This window comes from Typopeltis vanoorti, chromosome 3 (assembly GCF_054136105.1).
Source record: "Typopeltis vanoorti isolate ZY-2024b chromosome 3, IOZ_Tvanoo_1.0, whole genome shotgun sequence".
In the NCBI taxonomy this organism is placed as follows: Eukaryota; Metazoa; Arthropoda; class Arachnida; order Uropygi; family Thelyphonidae; genus Typopeltis; species Typopeltis vanoorti.
In genome coordinates this window covers 36,311,300-36,326,153 of record NC_143551.1, presented here as the reverse complement: position 1 = coordinate 36,326,153, position 14,854 = coordinate 36,311,300, and the positions used below count along the sequence as shown (strand labels likewise).

Genomic DNA, 14,854 nt, shown 5'->3' with positions numbered 1-14,854 from the left:
TTATTATTATTATTATCACCCAAGATCCCCATGGAGTCAAAGACTCATCTAGGAGGTCCTTTTATCATACACACACAGCTCATCATACCATGCTTTAAACACACTCAAATCCTCTTCAGACACCACACTCTCAGGCAAGGCATTCCAATCATTCAAAACTCTGCATGAATTGTGAATGATTGGAGCAAGAAGCAGTGAGAAGCAGGAAAAAAACCTGCTTCTCACTCGCCTACTAACATCTTCTTTATACAGTTTCCAGGGATGACCTCTGGTTCTCCCCTGATCTCCCACTATTTTCTGTAAAGCCTCTCCAGCATTGATCTTATAACAACCCTTTACTAACTTGTAGGTCTCTATCATATCTCCCATCTTCCTCCTGTCCACCAGCCTCTGTAAGTTGCATCTTCTCAATCTTTCCTCATACTCGACATTCCAGAGGTTAGAAACTACCTTAGTCAGTCACTTCTGAACCCTTTCCAACATCTCTTCATCCTTCTGAAAACCAGGTGACCAAATCTGCGCACAATAGTCCATGTTTGGCCTTAATCAAAGCCTTATACAATGGAACAAGAATCTCCTTACTTCTACAGATCAGTGTCCTCTGCATCATTCCCAGAAGCCTTTGAGTTGTCTTCACAATTTTGGGTATGTGTCTCCTAAATTTCAGATCCTTATCCACTATCACCCCCCAGATCTCTTATTTCCTCCACCTCCGACAATATATCCTCACCAAGCATAAATTCTGCACCCCATTTTTGTTTTCCAAATTTTAAAACCTTACATTTTGCAACATTAAACTCACAAGACCATTATTTTTCTTTCTAGTGTATGAAAGAAATTCTAAAGAAAATCCCTGTCAGCACCTTTAACTGATTTACTTATCTCTACAAAAGTAACAGAACAGTGCAGAAGTGAACAGAATGTGCTTTTATGCATGTACTTATGTAATAAAATTAAAAATTAATCCATTTTAAAAACTTTATTTTAATCTTATATTATAATATAATTTCATTATCCATATCTAATCAGCTTCAAATTCAGAACAATCTTGTTGACTGTCTCTCTATATATTATTATTTTTATTTAAATTAAGGGGATATTTAATCCCACATTATTTCAGAGCCGAATAAGAAACTCTAAGATAGAAATCAAATCAAAGAGTTTCATGTCTAATATAGCAAACTATAAAAGTTCGGCGAGTCCAAGCGTAAGCAAATACCTGGGTGGTGCAATACTGAGAAACTCGTAGCAAAGGTGGATAAAGCTAGGATCGCTATTCTTAGTATTTTACCCTAATTTAAAACTCATCTCCTAGGAGATGTATGTTGTTTTACATTAAGGGAGATAGGTCACTACCCAGACCGGTTTCAATCTTTATTGAGGTCTCATCAGTGAATACTGATGAGACCTCAGTACTAAGAATAAATACTAAAATACTAAGAATAGCGATCCTAGTTTTATCCACCTTTGCTACGAGTTGCCCGGTATTGCACCACCCCAGGTATTTGCTTATGCTTGGACTCGCCGAACTTTTATAGTTTGCTATATTCGGCATGAAACTCTTTGATTTGATTTCTATCTTAGAGTTTCTTATTCGGCTCTGAAATAATGTGGGATTAAATATCCCCTTAATTTAAATAATTTTTATATTGCCAAAGTGATGCATTTTGGCTCTTTATTTCATTTGTTATTTTTATTATGCAATACCTCCAGGGAGTCCAAAGACTCATCGAGGGAGGACACCCACTCTACAACTCTCTGTCTCCACCACTCCACCAACCGCAACTACCTTTATCATCCACAGCACTGCCATCTATCGCCGACCACCACCACCACTAGTATTTTCACTGACAGTTACAGACATCCATGCCCATGGCGGGATTCGAACCTGCAGCCTTTTGGCTGGAAAGCGGATACGCTAATCACTCGGCCAACCAGGCCGGCAAATTTATTTTTTGAATAATATATATATATATATATATAATAAAAATTTATATATTATAAAAAAAATTATAATATATAATAATAAATAAATTCATTTATTTATGATAATCCGCTCATGAAAGGATTGAAACCCTAGATAGATGAGCACATGTACTAATGTACATATGCTCATCTGGGTTCACCATTCATTAGTTTGTGGGTGGGATACGAATTCGATAATCCAGGAATCTTGGATTATTATTGCATGGATATCTCCATGGAGTTCACATACTCATCAAGGGAGCCTCTAAATATCTCACCAAGCACTAGCTATCACTTGCACAATGTCTGTTATACTTTACATTGAGTCATTCACTGACAAGGCATCTACCACACACTCTAGTGACACATTCTACTCTCCAAGCAAAAAATCCAGCCTACACACTCTTGCTAACTGCACTGCTGCTGAAAATACATGTATATTATTATTATCATCTGACTTCAATGGAGTCAGAGACTCATTGTGGGAGGTACACACTATTGCACACAGTGCTCATCCAACCATGCCTTAAACTGATTCAATGTGCATTCCACTCACCAACTAATCTCCTTGCAAATAACCTACTGCTCACACCCTCCTTATACAGTTTCCAGTGATGGACTCTTGTTCTACTCTCCTCTCCCATTCTATGAAAAATCTCTTCCATGTCAACCTGATTACAACCCATGACTAGCTTATATGTCTCAACCATATTCCTCCCACCCTCCTCTTCCTCCTATTCATGAGGCTTTGCAACTCACATTCTCTCAATCTGTCCTCGTACTCCACATTCCAAAGACCACTGACCACCTTTGTTAATCTTCTCTGGACTCTTTCCAACATATCCTCCTCATCATCATCATCATGAAAACCCAGTGACCAAATCTGTGTACAATAATCCATATGAGGATTGATCAAGGCCTTATACAATGGCATCGTAATCTCTATATTTCTGCATGTCAAGGTCCTCCGCATCATTGCCATTATCTGATGTGACGTCTTCACAACTTGTGCAATGTGGCCCCCTGAATTTCAATCACTCCTAGATCTTTCTTCTCCTCTACTTCCTTTAAAGTTTCCCTCCACCAAGTGTATACTTTGCATCTCATCATTGCTTACCAAATCTCAAAACCTTACACTTTGCAACAGTGAACGGACAATTCCACTGTACTGTATATAGCATGCATGTACATATTGTATATATTGTACATGCATGTCACTCAAAATATATGTATATATTTTATTAATTTTTTTAGAAGATTTGCACATACCAGCTGGAAGAGCAATCAGGAAAATCTACTATAGAGGAACTAAAAAAAGCTTATGAAGAGAAGCAGGTAGAACTTCAGGTTAGTAATAAATGATTGAGGGTTTATAGTTCATTTAATAAATTCATATTTTAACTTGCATGGTAACTAAAAATTCATAAAATAACATAGTAATATTAAAATCTAATGATTTATTTTAATATTTTTTAGAAATTAAAATTTTTAAAATTTAATTTTTTAAAATTTAAAACTTTTATAAGGACTGAATGAAATGAAATGTTTCTATGGTTTAGTAGATCTTCAGTTAATTTTCGGTATTGACACCATGTTTCTTAATATACAATATTTAATAAAATAAACAATATAAGCCAACAAGTTTCATAAGTTGTCAGACTTATATCATCACGGGTTCCAAAACGTATATAAAAAAAAGAGTAGAAAAAATTAATTACACATAGCTGATGTTATCAGAACATCACAATTAGTACATACAAACAAGTGACCAGAAAAATGCATTAACTACTCTATATGTGTGTTGGAACATTGCTAATTGTTGCTGTCACATTTTGTAGTATGATTTATGTTATAACCCAGGTCTGCAGTTGCTATATTTTTGATGGAAGCAGACCAAACTTGGTATAGGATTAAGCCTTGATTTTTGTTACATTCTGTGGTTATTCAAAAGCATTTCTGAGACTTTTTTTGAACTTTTATGTAAAGCAATTCCAATCAATATATGGCAATTCTTTTTCTTGCCAAACTACTTGATGGTATGTGTTTGTTGTATGGAAGGCAAATCCTGATTTGTGCTGTCTTCTCTCCCATTGTCTTCCTCCTATACATTAATTAACTTTTATCTCTCTCTCTCTCTCTCTCTCGTTTGTATGTACGAATCATGAAGTTCAGATAACATCTGCTACGTGTAATTAATTTTTCTAGCCTTTTTTTTATATAAGTTTTGGTACCCCTGATGATGTAAGTCCGATGACTTATGAAACTTGTTGGGTTATATTGTTTATTTAATTTATATTTTATAAGTGATACTAGTGATGGTGGTCGGCAGTAGATGGCGTTGGTGTAGATGATGAAGGTAGTTGCAGTTGGTGAAGACGAAGAGTTGTGGAGTAGATGCCCTCCCTCGATGAGTCTTTGGACTCCCTGGAGGTGTTATGTAATAATAATAATATAATATAATATAAGAACTTTGGAAGTGAAGGCAACTTAGATTTGGATTTTTATCCTTCTAAACATAGAAGGATTAATATAGATTAATGAAAACCATGAAATAGAACAAGTTAATTCATATGTATATTTGGGCCAATTGTTATCCTTTGAGGAGTGCCAAAGAAAAGAGATTGAACGAAGAATTCACCTTGGATGGATGGCTTATGGGAAAATGAGAGACATATTCAGAAGTGACATCCCTATGAGTCTAAAAAGGAAAGCTTTTGACCAGTACTTACTTCCTGTCTTAACATATGGAGGAGAAACATGGACTTTAACAGAAGCCCTACACAAAAAGCTGAGAACAACACAATATTGCATGGAAAGAAGTATGCTAAAAATAACATTAAGAGATAGGAAGACAAATACCTGGATAAGATCTCAAACAGGTGTCATGGATATTGTAAAATACATTAAACAGGCTAAGTGGAAATGGGCTGGCCATATTGCCAGATGCAGTGATGGGAGGTGGACTAGAAAAACAACAGAGTGGAGACCAATGGATGGAGCAAGACAAAGAGGAAGCCCTAGAAAAAGGTGGAGGGATGAAGAGGAACAAATTGCAGGAGTGAGATGGATGGGAGAGGCAGAAAACCGAGTGATCTGAAAAATCATGGGGGTGACCTTTGTCCAACAGTGGACAGAACCAAAAGGTTGACGAAGAAGAAACATAGAAAAGTTTGACTATGGAAAGATTTGGAGAAACTTCTGCTTTTTCCAACATATTTGATTGTTTCCATCATTGAGGCTTTCTTACCAAATTATCATTTTATGGTCCTCCTACTGCCATTTGTGATTGGATACTAGTTTTTTTTTTCTCTCTCTCTTTCATTGCTTGATGGATGATTCTTGATTGCTGCAGAATCCTAGGATTCTGTACTCTCTCCCATTCTCTTCCTCCTATATATTAATGACCTTCTCTCTCTAATTCCAAATCCTATCCATTTAATTTAATGGATAGGATTTGGAAGTATTGGAAACAAGGGAAATGACATTGTTGCACTGATTGAGTTTGTTCACCCAAAAATTGTTGGAATAAGTGAGACATGTTTGGATGACGATGACATCCTGACAGGAATAGAGATGGAAGGGTATGATATATTTCATGAAGATAGAAAGAGTAAAAATGGAGGTGGAGTGTTACTGATGACAGAAAAATAATTATGTCCATACAAGGTAGAGGTCCGTGCAAGGGGGGGAAATGGTAGTAGTGGTTTTAAGGCAGTAATGTGTGAGATAGAGGTGAATAAAATGAAATACTTCATTTGATGTTGCTGTAGACCTGGTAATGTGGAGGGTAGTAACCAGGAAATGTTTAAGCAAATTAGCCAAGCAAATAGGAAAAGGATGAAAATTATGGGTGATTTTAATTATGGCAATATAGATTGGGATTGGGATAACAAGAGAGTAATCAGAAGTAAAGAAAATGTGAGTTTTTTTGAGTTTTTGAGAGACAACTACCTCAGGCAGTATGTAACAGAGGGCACATGAGGATTGAGGATCTTGGATTTGATCATCTCATCAGAGGATGTTATTATAAATGAGGTATCAAATTTCCCTCTAGTTGGTGAGAGTGACCATGAAGTGATTACCTGGGTGGTTGCGAACCATGTGAAAATTTCTGTGAGTAAAGGATATATGCGGAACTACAAGGCTCATGATTATGAGAAGCTCAGAGAAGAGCTTGCTGCTGTGGCATGGAATGAAAATTTGTGACCTTAAAAGAAGACTTGAATAGATTGAGTGGATGGGTACGGGAGTAGGAATACCAGTTCAATGTTGTGAAATGTAAGGTTTTGAAATTTGTAAAACAAAGATGGGATGTAGAATTTACGCTTGGAGGAAATATATTGTTGTAGGTGGAGAAAATAAGAGATCTTCGGGTGATGGTGGATAAGGATCTAAAATTTAGAAGACACATTGCCAAGATTGTGAGTACAACATAACAAATTCTGGGAATGATGCAGAGAACACTGACTTGTAGAAGTAAGGATATTCTGGTTCCATTGTATAAGGCTCTGATTAGGCCACATATGGATTACTGTGTAGAGATTTGGTCACCTGATTTTCAAAAGGATGAAGAGATGTTGGAGGGTCCAGAGGCGATTGACTAAAATAGCTTCTGATCTCTGGAATGATGAATATGAAAAAATTTTGAGATGATACAGTTTGCAGACTCTAGTGGATAAGAGGAAGAGGCAGTGATATGATAGAGACATACAAGTTGATAAGGGATTGTTTATAGGATTGACATTGAAAAGGTTTTTCATAAAATGATAGGATATTGTGACAGAAAGAGGTCATCCCTGGAGGCTGCATAAGGAGAGTGTGATCAAGGAAGTGAGAAGAAGGTTTTTCGCATAGGGAGTTGTGAATGATTGGAATGCATTGCCTGAGAGCATGGTGTATGCAGAGAATTTGAATGTGTTTAAGGAAGGTATGATGAGCTGTGTGTATGACAAAAGGAACCTCCTAGACAAGTTTGTGACTCCATGGGGTCTTAGGATGATGATGATAATAATAATATAATGCCAAAAACTTAATATTTAAAAGGAATAAAAAGGGGGGGCTTAATATTTAAAAAGAAGATGGCAAACCTAATATTTAAAGGAAGATAGGATGAGATTAATTGATTTCGGTGAATTATGAAAAAGGAATATAAATCCTATTTGCTACTATTTATTTCTGCACTTAATTTTTTTAAATAAATGGATTATTATTTTTTCATCATCATCATACATATCAAGGATTTAGGCCTAGCATGGCCTGTTCCAACCTTAGAAGTCATCACTGAATCTTTAAGAGGACATTCCGGTTTTCTTTTTCCTAATGGCTTGTACTTTAAGGTTTGTTTTTTAACCTAATCTTTCCATTTTCATTCTTTGAACGTATTCCATCCATTTATGTTTATATTTTTAAATTTTTTCTATTACTGATTCTTGGTTTAATTCTTTCATAATTTCTTCGTTTCTTTTGTGATCAAATAGAGTATACTTTGCAGTTTTTCTCATAAACTTCATTTCTGCTGTTATTAATCTTTGTCTTTTTGTTTTATTGTCCAGATTTCACTTCCATAGAATAAGACTGGTAGGGCTAATGTATTGTATACTTTAGTCTGGTTTGTTTTTGAATGTTTAGTTTAAATGTACTAGGTTTGGTTTAAATGTACAATATGAGTTATGAGGATCGACTGAGGGAATGTAGACTGCAGAGTTTGGTGGATAGAAGAAGGAGAGGTGATATGATCGAGACTTTTAAACTGTTGAGAGGCAGTTACAGGGTAGACATTGGAGAGTTCTTTCACTTGGTGGAACAGCAGGAAGGAGCAATAACAAGGGGGGGGGCCATCCCTGGAAGTTACGAAAGGAAACTGTGTACAAGAGGGTGAGGAGTGGTTTCTTTGTGTGGAGGGTGGATGAACCTTGGAATGCATTGCCTGAGAGAGTGGTTGGAGCAGGAATGGTCAATGGGTTAAAGGAGTGGTATGATAAACTTTGTGTTTCCTAAAAACGACCTCCCACGATGAGTCTTTTGACTCCATGGAGGCCTGGATAATAATAATAATAATATAGAGTTAATTACACCTGTTATTTTAAAATTATTATTATTATTATTATTATTATTATCTGTTATTTTTAAATATTTTGCAATTTTTAGGTTTATATCTTTTTCATATCATATGTGATCATACATCCTAGGTAGTTAAATGAATTCACCTGTTCTAAGATCTTGTTATCTATTACAATTTTATCTATTACAATTTAAAGGACAAGATTCTTACTGGATCTTGTCCTTTAAAGGCCATAGTTTTTGATTTTTCTGTTGATATTATCATACCATAATCTTTGGCTATGTCATTTAGATCTAAAATAGCTTTCTGTAAGTTATCTTCGGAATTTGTAATTATTATTTGGATGTCGGCAAAAAGGAGAGTGTTTAAGTTCACAGTAGGAGAAAGTTTAATACCTTGATAGAAATTTTTATTCCATTTTATTATTATTTCATTTAGGTAAATATTAAAAAGAGTTGCTGAGAGAGGACATTCCTGTCAGACTCCTTGGTTTATCTCTCTTGTATATGATAGCTCATATACTTTTAATATGTTAAATAAAATGTTTTTTTTAACTTTGTCAAATACTTTTTCAAAGTCTATAAATGCAATATGTGTTTCTAAATTGTATTCTCTTCTTTTCTCTATTATTATCTTCTTTTCTCTATTAATTTTAGGCAAAAGGCCAGGTCTATACATGATCGTCCTTTTCTTAATCCATTCTGTACTTTTAAAATAAAGTTTTCTGTAACAAGAATTTAGTATACTTACTCTTATACCTCTATAGTTTTTAGGGTCATCTCTAGTACCTTTTTTAAAGATAGGAATCACAATTGCTTTTTTACATTTTATTGAGGGGTTACCAGTTGTATAGATTTTATTTAAAAATAATAGGAGTCTTTCTTTGAATCTTGTTCCTGCATATTTATATAGTTCTGAACCTAGCTTATCTTCTCCAGGTGATTTTCCATTTCTTGTTTCTTTCAGGCTGATTTCTAATTCTTCTTTAGTTATTTCGTTTTCATTTTCATTAAATGTTTGCAAGTTGTGTTTTTTAAAATATTTATCTGTCCACAATTCTGTGTAGAAATTTAGAAATTCTTCTAATTTCAATTCGGTATTTAATTTTATGTTTTCTTTAGTATTTGCATTTAAGTTATTTATTTTTTATTATTTTTTCATAAGTGATATATTTTGTATATCAAAATATGTTATGTTATTATATATGTTATCATATATTCTTTTTAGGGAATAAAAGATAAGTTGGAAAATGAGCAAAAACAGGTTTCATTATTAGAAGGTGAATTTGTTAAAACTGCACAAGCATTACAAGATAAAGAAAATGAAGTTGAGTCTATGAAACAGATGCTGGATAATAGGCGTTCAGCATTAGATGCTATAGATAGTGCTGTACATACAGCAGTATTTAGAGGAATTGTTGCTGCAAGGTTAGGAAACAAAGAAGGTATAGCTAAGGCAAGAGAGGATTTGAAATCAGCATTGAAGAAGGTAAACAATGCTTTAATAAAATTATATGCACCTTTGAAAGGAATAAATACTTTTATAAATGCTATGTGGTAACTATTAATATTATTAAGAACTTATTTAATTTTTCAATAAGAATATTATTTAGTAATGGAATATTGATCATGTAATTGTAATAATAACGGTAGTATAGTATAGTATGTAGGGTTTATATATATATATATGTAGAAAGTTTTTTACCTTGGGTATAATATATGTTAAAGATGCCAAGCTATTTTAAACCTGGTTTTACTCCATTTCCCAAGTAAGCAAACAGACAAATAAATCAAGTTTGTGCCTGCACGTATTGCAAGTCTAGGCAACTCGTGGTAAAGGTGGAATAAGCTCTGATCACTATACTTAATATTTACCCTTAATGCAAAGCCCTTAATGCAAAGGAAATCATACATTTCCTTGAGGAGATGTATGATGCTATGCAGTAAAGGCAAGGGGCCACTACCCTTTGCAAGTCTAGGTGACCTGCAAATATTAAGAATAGTGATCAGAGCTTATTCCACCTTTACCATGAGTTGCCTAGACTTGCACTATTTTGCGGGTCACCTAGACTTGCAATACGTGCAGGCGCAAACTTGACTTATTTGTCTGTTTTGCTTATTTGGGAAATGGAGTAAAACGAGGTTTAAAATATCTTGGCATCTTTAACATATATTATACCCAAGGTAAAAAACTTTCTACATTTATCTCTCATCCTGAGATTTTTATTTAATAAGGTCAAAGCACCTTATGGTAACTTATTTTGGAAAAATACTTATAAGCTCTGTATTACTTAACCTTGGTATTTCTAAGTCTGGCTCCCACTGATGAGACCTCAATAAAGGTCGAAACCGGTCTGGGTAGTGGCCCTTTGCCTTTAATTCATAGCATCATACATCTTCTCAAGGAGATGGGCTTTGCATTAAGGGTAAATATTAAGAATAGTGATCAGAGCTTATTCCACTTTTACCACGAGTTGCCCAGACATGCACTACTTTGCGGGTCACCTAGACTTGCAATACGTGCAGGCACAAACTTGACTTATTTGTCTGTTTGTTTATTTGGGAAATGGAGTAAAACCAGGAGGTTTAAAATAGCTTGGCATCTTTAACATATATATATATATATATATGTATGAAGATTGATTTACTCGGTTGATATACATTTATTAAAAATATTAAATGACTAGAAACCGAGAAAAATGAAAACAAAGTTTAATAGCACAACTAGTTTCAGTTTGTATCAGCCTTCTTCAGGTGCACATTACAAAAGAAATAACCAGTGAAGCATTTAATTTTTGTGTTGAATTCAGCATCTGTTTGATAGCGTAACTTCAAACTTCAAACCAATGGCAACAACTTTGCGATAAAGATTTTGTGCCATATGATATAAACAACCTGTTATAGTTGTTGATGTAAATATGTTAGAATAAGCATTGATAGTTGCTTTCTCGAAGTCAACCATTAATATTTTGGGATCTAATGATGAATGTAAGCCCTTTAAGGCACTGAATAATCTGCTGTAAGTTAATTCTGATTTGCCATGAAGCAAAGCAAAAAGCCGCCATGGAATCCTTAGGGATCTCATGTCAGTCCCAAGCCTGGATGAAAGAGGAGGGTTGGTCAGATGAATGTCAATGCTCTGACAGTAAAGAAAAAATATGATTGTTATCTGATGCCTATATGATCAACAGCTACAACATGCTGCCTCGGACATCACCCGGATCAACAAGGTCCATGATACAAATTGAGTGATTGGGGGTATTGGATCGAAAAGTGGGATACTGAAAGGAAACAGAAACTGAAACTAACAGAACTATTATCAGTAGGAACATGGAATATACGGACACTTTGGATGGCAGGAAAACTAGAATTACTTCGCAGGAAATGAAGAGATATTGGTGTGATATACTAGGACTGGTGGAGTTGCGATGGACATCAGCAGGAAAGATAAATAGATGCAAAGTAATATGGTCATGGCATATGACACCAAGCATGAAGCAGGAGTTGGTTTCCTTCTTAACAAAAAAAAGTTAGAAATTCACTCTCGGGCTACAAACCAGTCAATGAGCGAATCATTGCAGCAAGATTTCAAGCAAAACCATTTTATATATTAATAGTCCAGATATATGCACCCACACCTGACAGCATAGATGAGGATATTGACTTATTTTAAAAAGATCTGACAGACGATAGAAACAATACCAAAGCAAGATGTACTAATTATTGAAGGGGATTGGAATGCCAAAGTCAAAATATATAATGATGGTTTGGAAAGAGTCATGGGAAAATATGATTTCAGAGAAAGAAATGAACGAAGTGAAAAAATGTTAGAATTTGCTGTGGACCACGATATGATGACCTGTAACACAAGATTCCAGCAAAAGGAGTGTAGAAAATGGACGTGGCAATCAAATGAAGGGAAAAACCAAGAACATGATTGATATCATTATGATTAAAAGAAGATGGATAACATCAGTACAGCAGTGTTGAACTTTTCAAGGAGCAGATATAGACTCGGATCATAGTTTAGTGATTGCAAAGATCAAGTTGAAATTAAAAAACGAAAATATAAACCCCATCATTAGAAACGAAGAAAGCAAGAATAAGTGAAGCAGAAATAGGAAGATGGTACAGAACAGTGTTAGAGGAGAAACTTAAAAGTGTGAACAAAGAAAAAAATTCGAACCTAAGAGTGAAAGGAGTAATGAAGGCGATAGAAGATGAAGGTGAAGAAACAGTACCAGAAGAAGAGAAGATCAAGAAGAAATGGATTAGACAAGAAACACTGAAGTTAGTACAGGAGAAAAGAATGTTGAAGATAAGAAGGGATATATCAAAACAAATAGCGGAGCAATATAGAAGAAAGTTTAATGAGGTGAAAAAAGCAGTCAGCTGGATAAGATGAAATAGTTAGAAGCCCAATGAATAATATAGAACAGTACTATGGAGAGCATAAAACTAGGGAGATGTACAAAATTATTAGAACCATTAATGGAGGGTGGCAACCAAAACAGACCATAGTTAAAGACGAAAAAGGCAAAGTATTGATTAATAAAGATAAAATTGTACATCGATGGACAAGATGCTGCATTGAGTTATATGAAAAAAAGCTAGATTTAGATAGCATTGGGAAACTTACTGAAGAATTGAAACAGATATCATCACCAGGTAATGAGTATGATATGGAATCGCTCGATTGGTATCGTGGACCTTGTTGACCCAGGTGAAGTCCAAGCTGGCATGTTGTAGCTGTTGATCATATAGGCATCAGATAACAATCATATTTTTTCTTTACTCTCAGAGCATCGACACTCATCTGACTGACCCTCCTCCTTTATCCAGGCTTGGGACTGGCATGAGACCCCTAAGGATTCCATGGCAGCTTGTTGCTTTGCTTCCTAGCAAATAAGAATTAACTTACAGCAGATTATTCAATGCTTTAAACAGTTTACATTCATCATTAGATCTCAAAACATTAATAGTTGACTTTGAGAAAGCAACTATCAATGCTTTTTCTGAGATATTTACATCAACAATATAACAGGTTGTTTCTTTCATACGGCACAAAATCTTTATCTCAAACTTGTTGCCATTGGTTTGAGTTATGCTATCAAACAGATGCTGAATTCAACACGAAAATTAAATGTTTCGCAGCGTTAGCATTTTTTCCAATGAGCGATGTTACTGATGGATTTGTTGAATTAACGATCTGCAGCAAAAAGTTAATTATTTATGCAGCATCTCTTTTAATTTGCACAATTTTTAAATGATTTCATTATGTTATGTATCACTGACATTCACCTTAATAAAGATTTGCCTTTTTAATGAATTTATAATACCCTTTATCATCCATTGATTATTTACAAAAATTAATGCAAAATATCTTATGGCAAAAATGTTTTACGGTGAGAATGTCTAACGGTGTAAATGTTTATGGCAAAAATGTTTGCGGCGAATTTTCCTATGGCAAAAAATGTTTATGGCAAATTTTCCTAGAACCATATGTTTGCTTTCATGCATTGGGATAAGTATCAGCTGAGTATAAAAAATTGTAGAGATGATATAGGATGTGTGATAGTCCTGGAACACAATATTTGAATACAGTTGGAGAGGTGCCATTGGGAATAAAAGACTTTTTAGTAACTAAGTTATTTAGTATTCTTCTTCTTATTATGTCTTTTTTGCCTAAAAACTACAGGAGGGATGTGGTACTCTGTTTCTATTATAATAGAAAGCAATCTTTCTTGGTAATTCTGCAAGAGTTGGAGGAGACAGTTTATGCCAGGAGATCAACTCAAAGAGTGCTGCAACAGTGGTACCACTGGGTGAAATGGAAGTGAGAAGAAATTGCATCCAATGTTCCTTTTAAAATCCAGAAAGCATGATTTCCATTTGGATAAGAAATGAATTTTCTGCTAGTGGACTTTACAAAGTTAAATACAGATTTGACTTTACAAAGTTTGTTTGCTGTTGTTTGTTTTGCATTTATTATGTTCTTTAGTGTAGATAGGCTGAGTATAAAACTGCAGCCTACCTGTTGTGTGCTGCATTTTTTTCAATTGGTTTAGAACACCTTTTCTAAACCAATGATGACCCACTTGGATGAAATGTGGATGAAAGTGTTTGCTATAAGTGCAAATTGTGCACCAACCTAGTGAAAATTGTATACCAACCCAAATACCTGGTAATGCTATCCACTCTTCCACAAAAATCAAGTCATCATGATTTTTGTTAAATCATGACTTGGAAAGTGAGTGGGAATTTCAGGTTAAATTGTGAATGAAAGCCTTCATGCCAGTGAGGATAATTTCTGTGACATGATCAGAGCGGGTGTTTGGATCAACAAAACAGAAGCAGAAAAAAATAACATGTGGGAAGGATTTCTTGAAGGAGAAGATGTTCTGTGAGAAATATTGCAGTCTGGGTTTAGGAGAACTGGTTAAGAAAAGACCAAGTGCAGTGGAAGAGTGGATAGGGTTACCAGGTATTTGGGTTGGTGCACAATTTGTAATTATAGCAAACACTTTCATCCGCATTTTATCCAAGTGGGTCAGTAGTGTCAGAAAAGGGAAGCTAGTTGGCATTGTGGATATTGAAGTAACCTAGTAAGATAACTTTACTAATTGGGTAATTGGATTGGCAGGTCAGTCTTAAGGGAAAAAGAAGCCATAGAGGTCATAGTGATTTTTTGTAGAGTGGTAAGACAAAGAGATGTTGGAAAGGGTACAGAGCTGTCTAAGTAGTTTCTGATCTCTTAAATGTCGAATATGAGGAAAGGTTGAGAAGATGCAATTTACAGAGTCTAGTGGATATTAGGAAGAGGGGTGAT

The 14,854-nt window shown here is 34.9% G+C and overlaps 1 protein-coding gene across 2 annotated transcripts in view; it reads left to right on the top strand.

Moving 5' to 3' along the window:
- LOC150108046 (uncharacterized) overlaps positions 1-14,854 on the top strand; it is a 342,334-nt gene that overhangs the window by 107,782 nt on the left and 219,698 nt on the right. For both annotated transcript variants that reach the window (XM_090390587.1, XM_090390586.1), the window contains exons 7-8: positions 3,220-3,312; positions 9,254-9,514. In XM_090390587.1, coding sequence (XP_090246713.1) covers positions 3,220-3,312; positions 9,254-9,514 — 354 coding nt within the window. The remainder of the gene's footprint in view (positions 1-3,219; positions 3,313-9,253; positions 9,515-14,854) is intronic.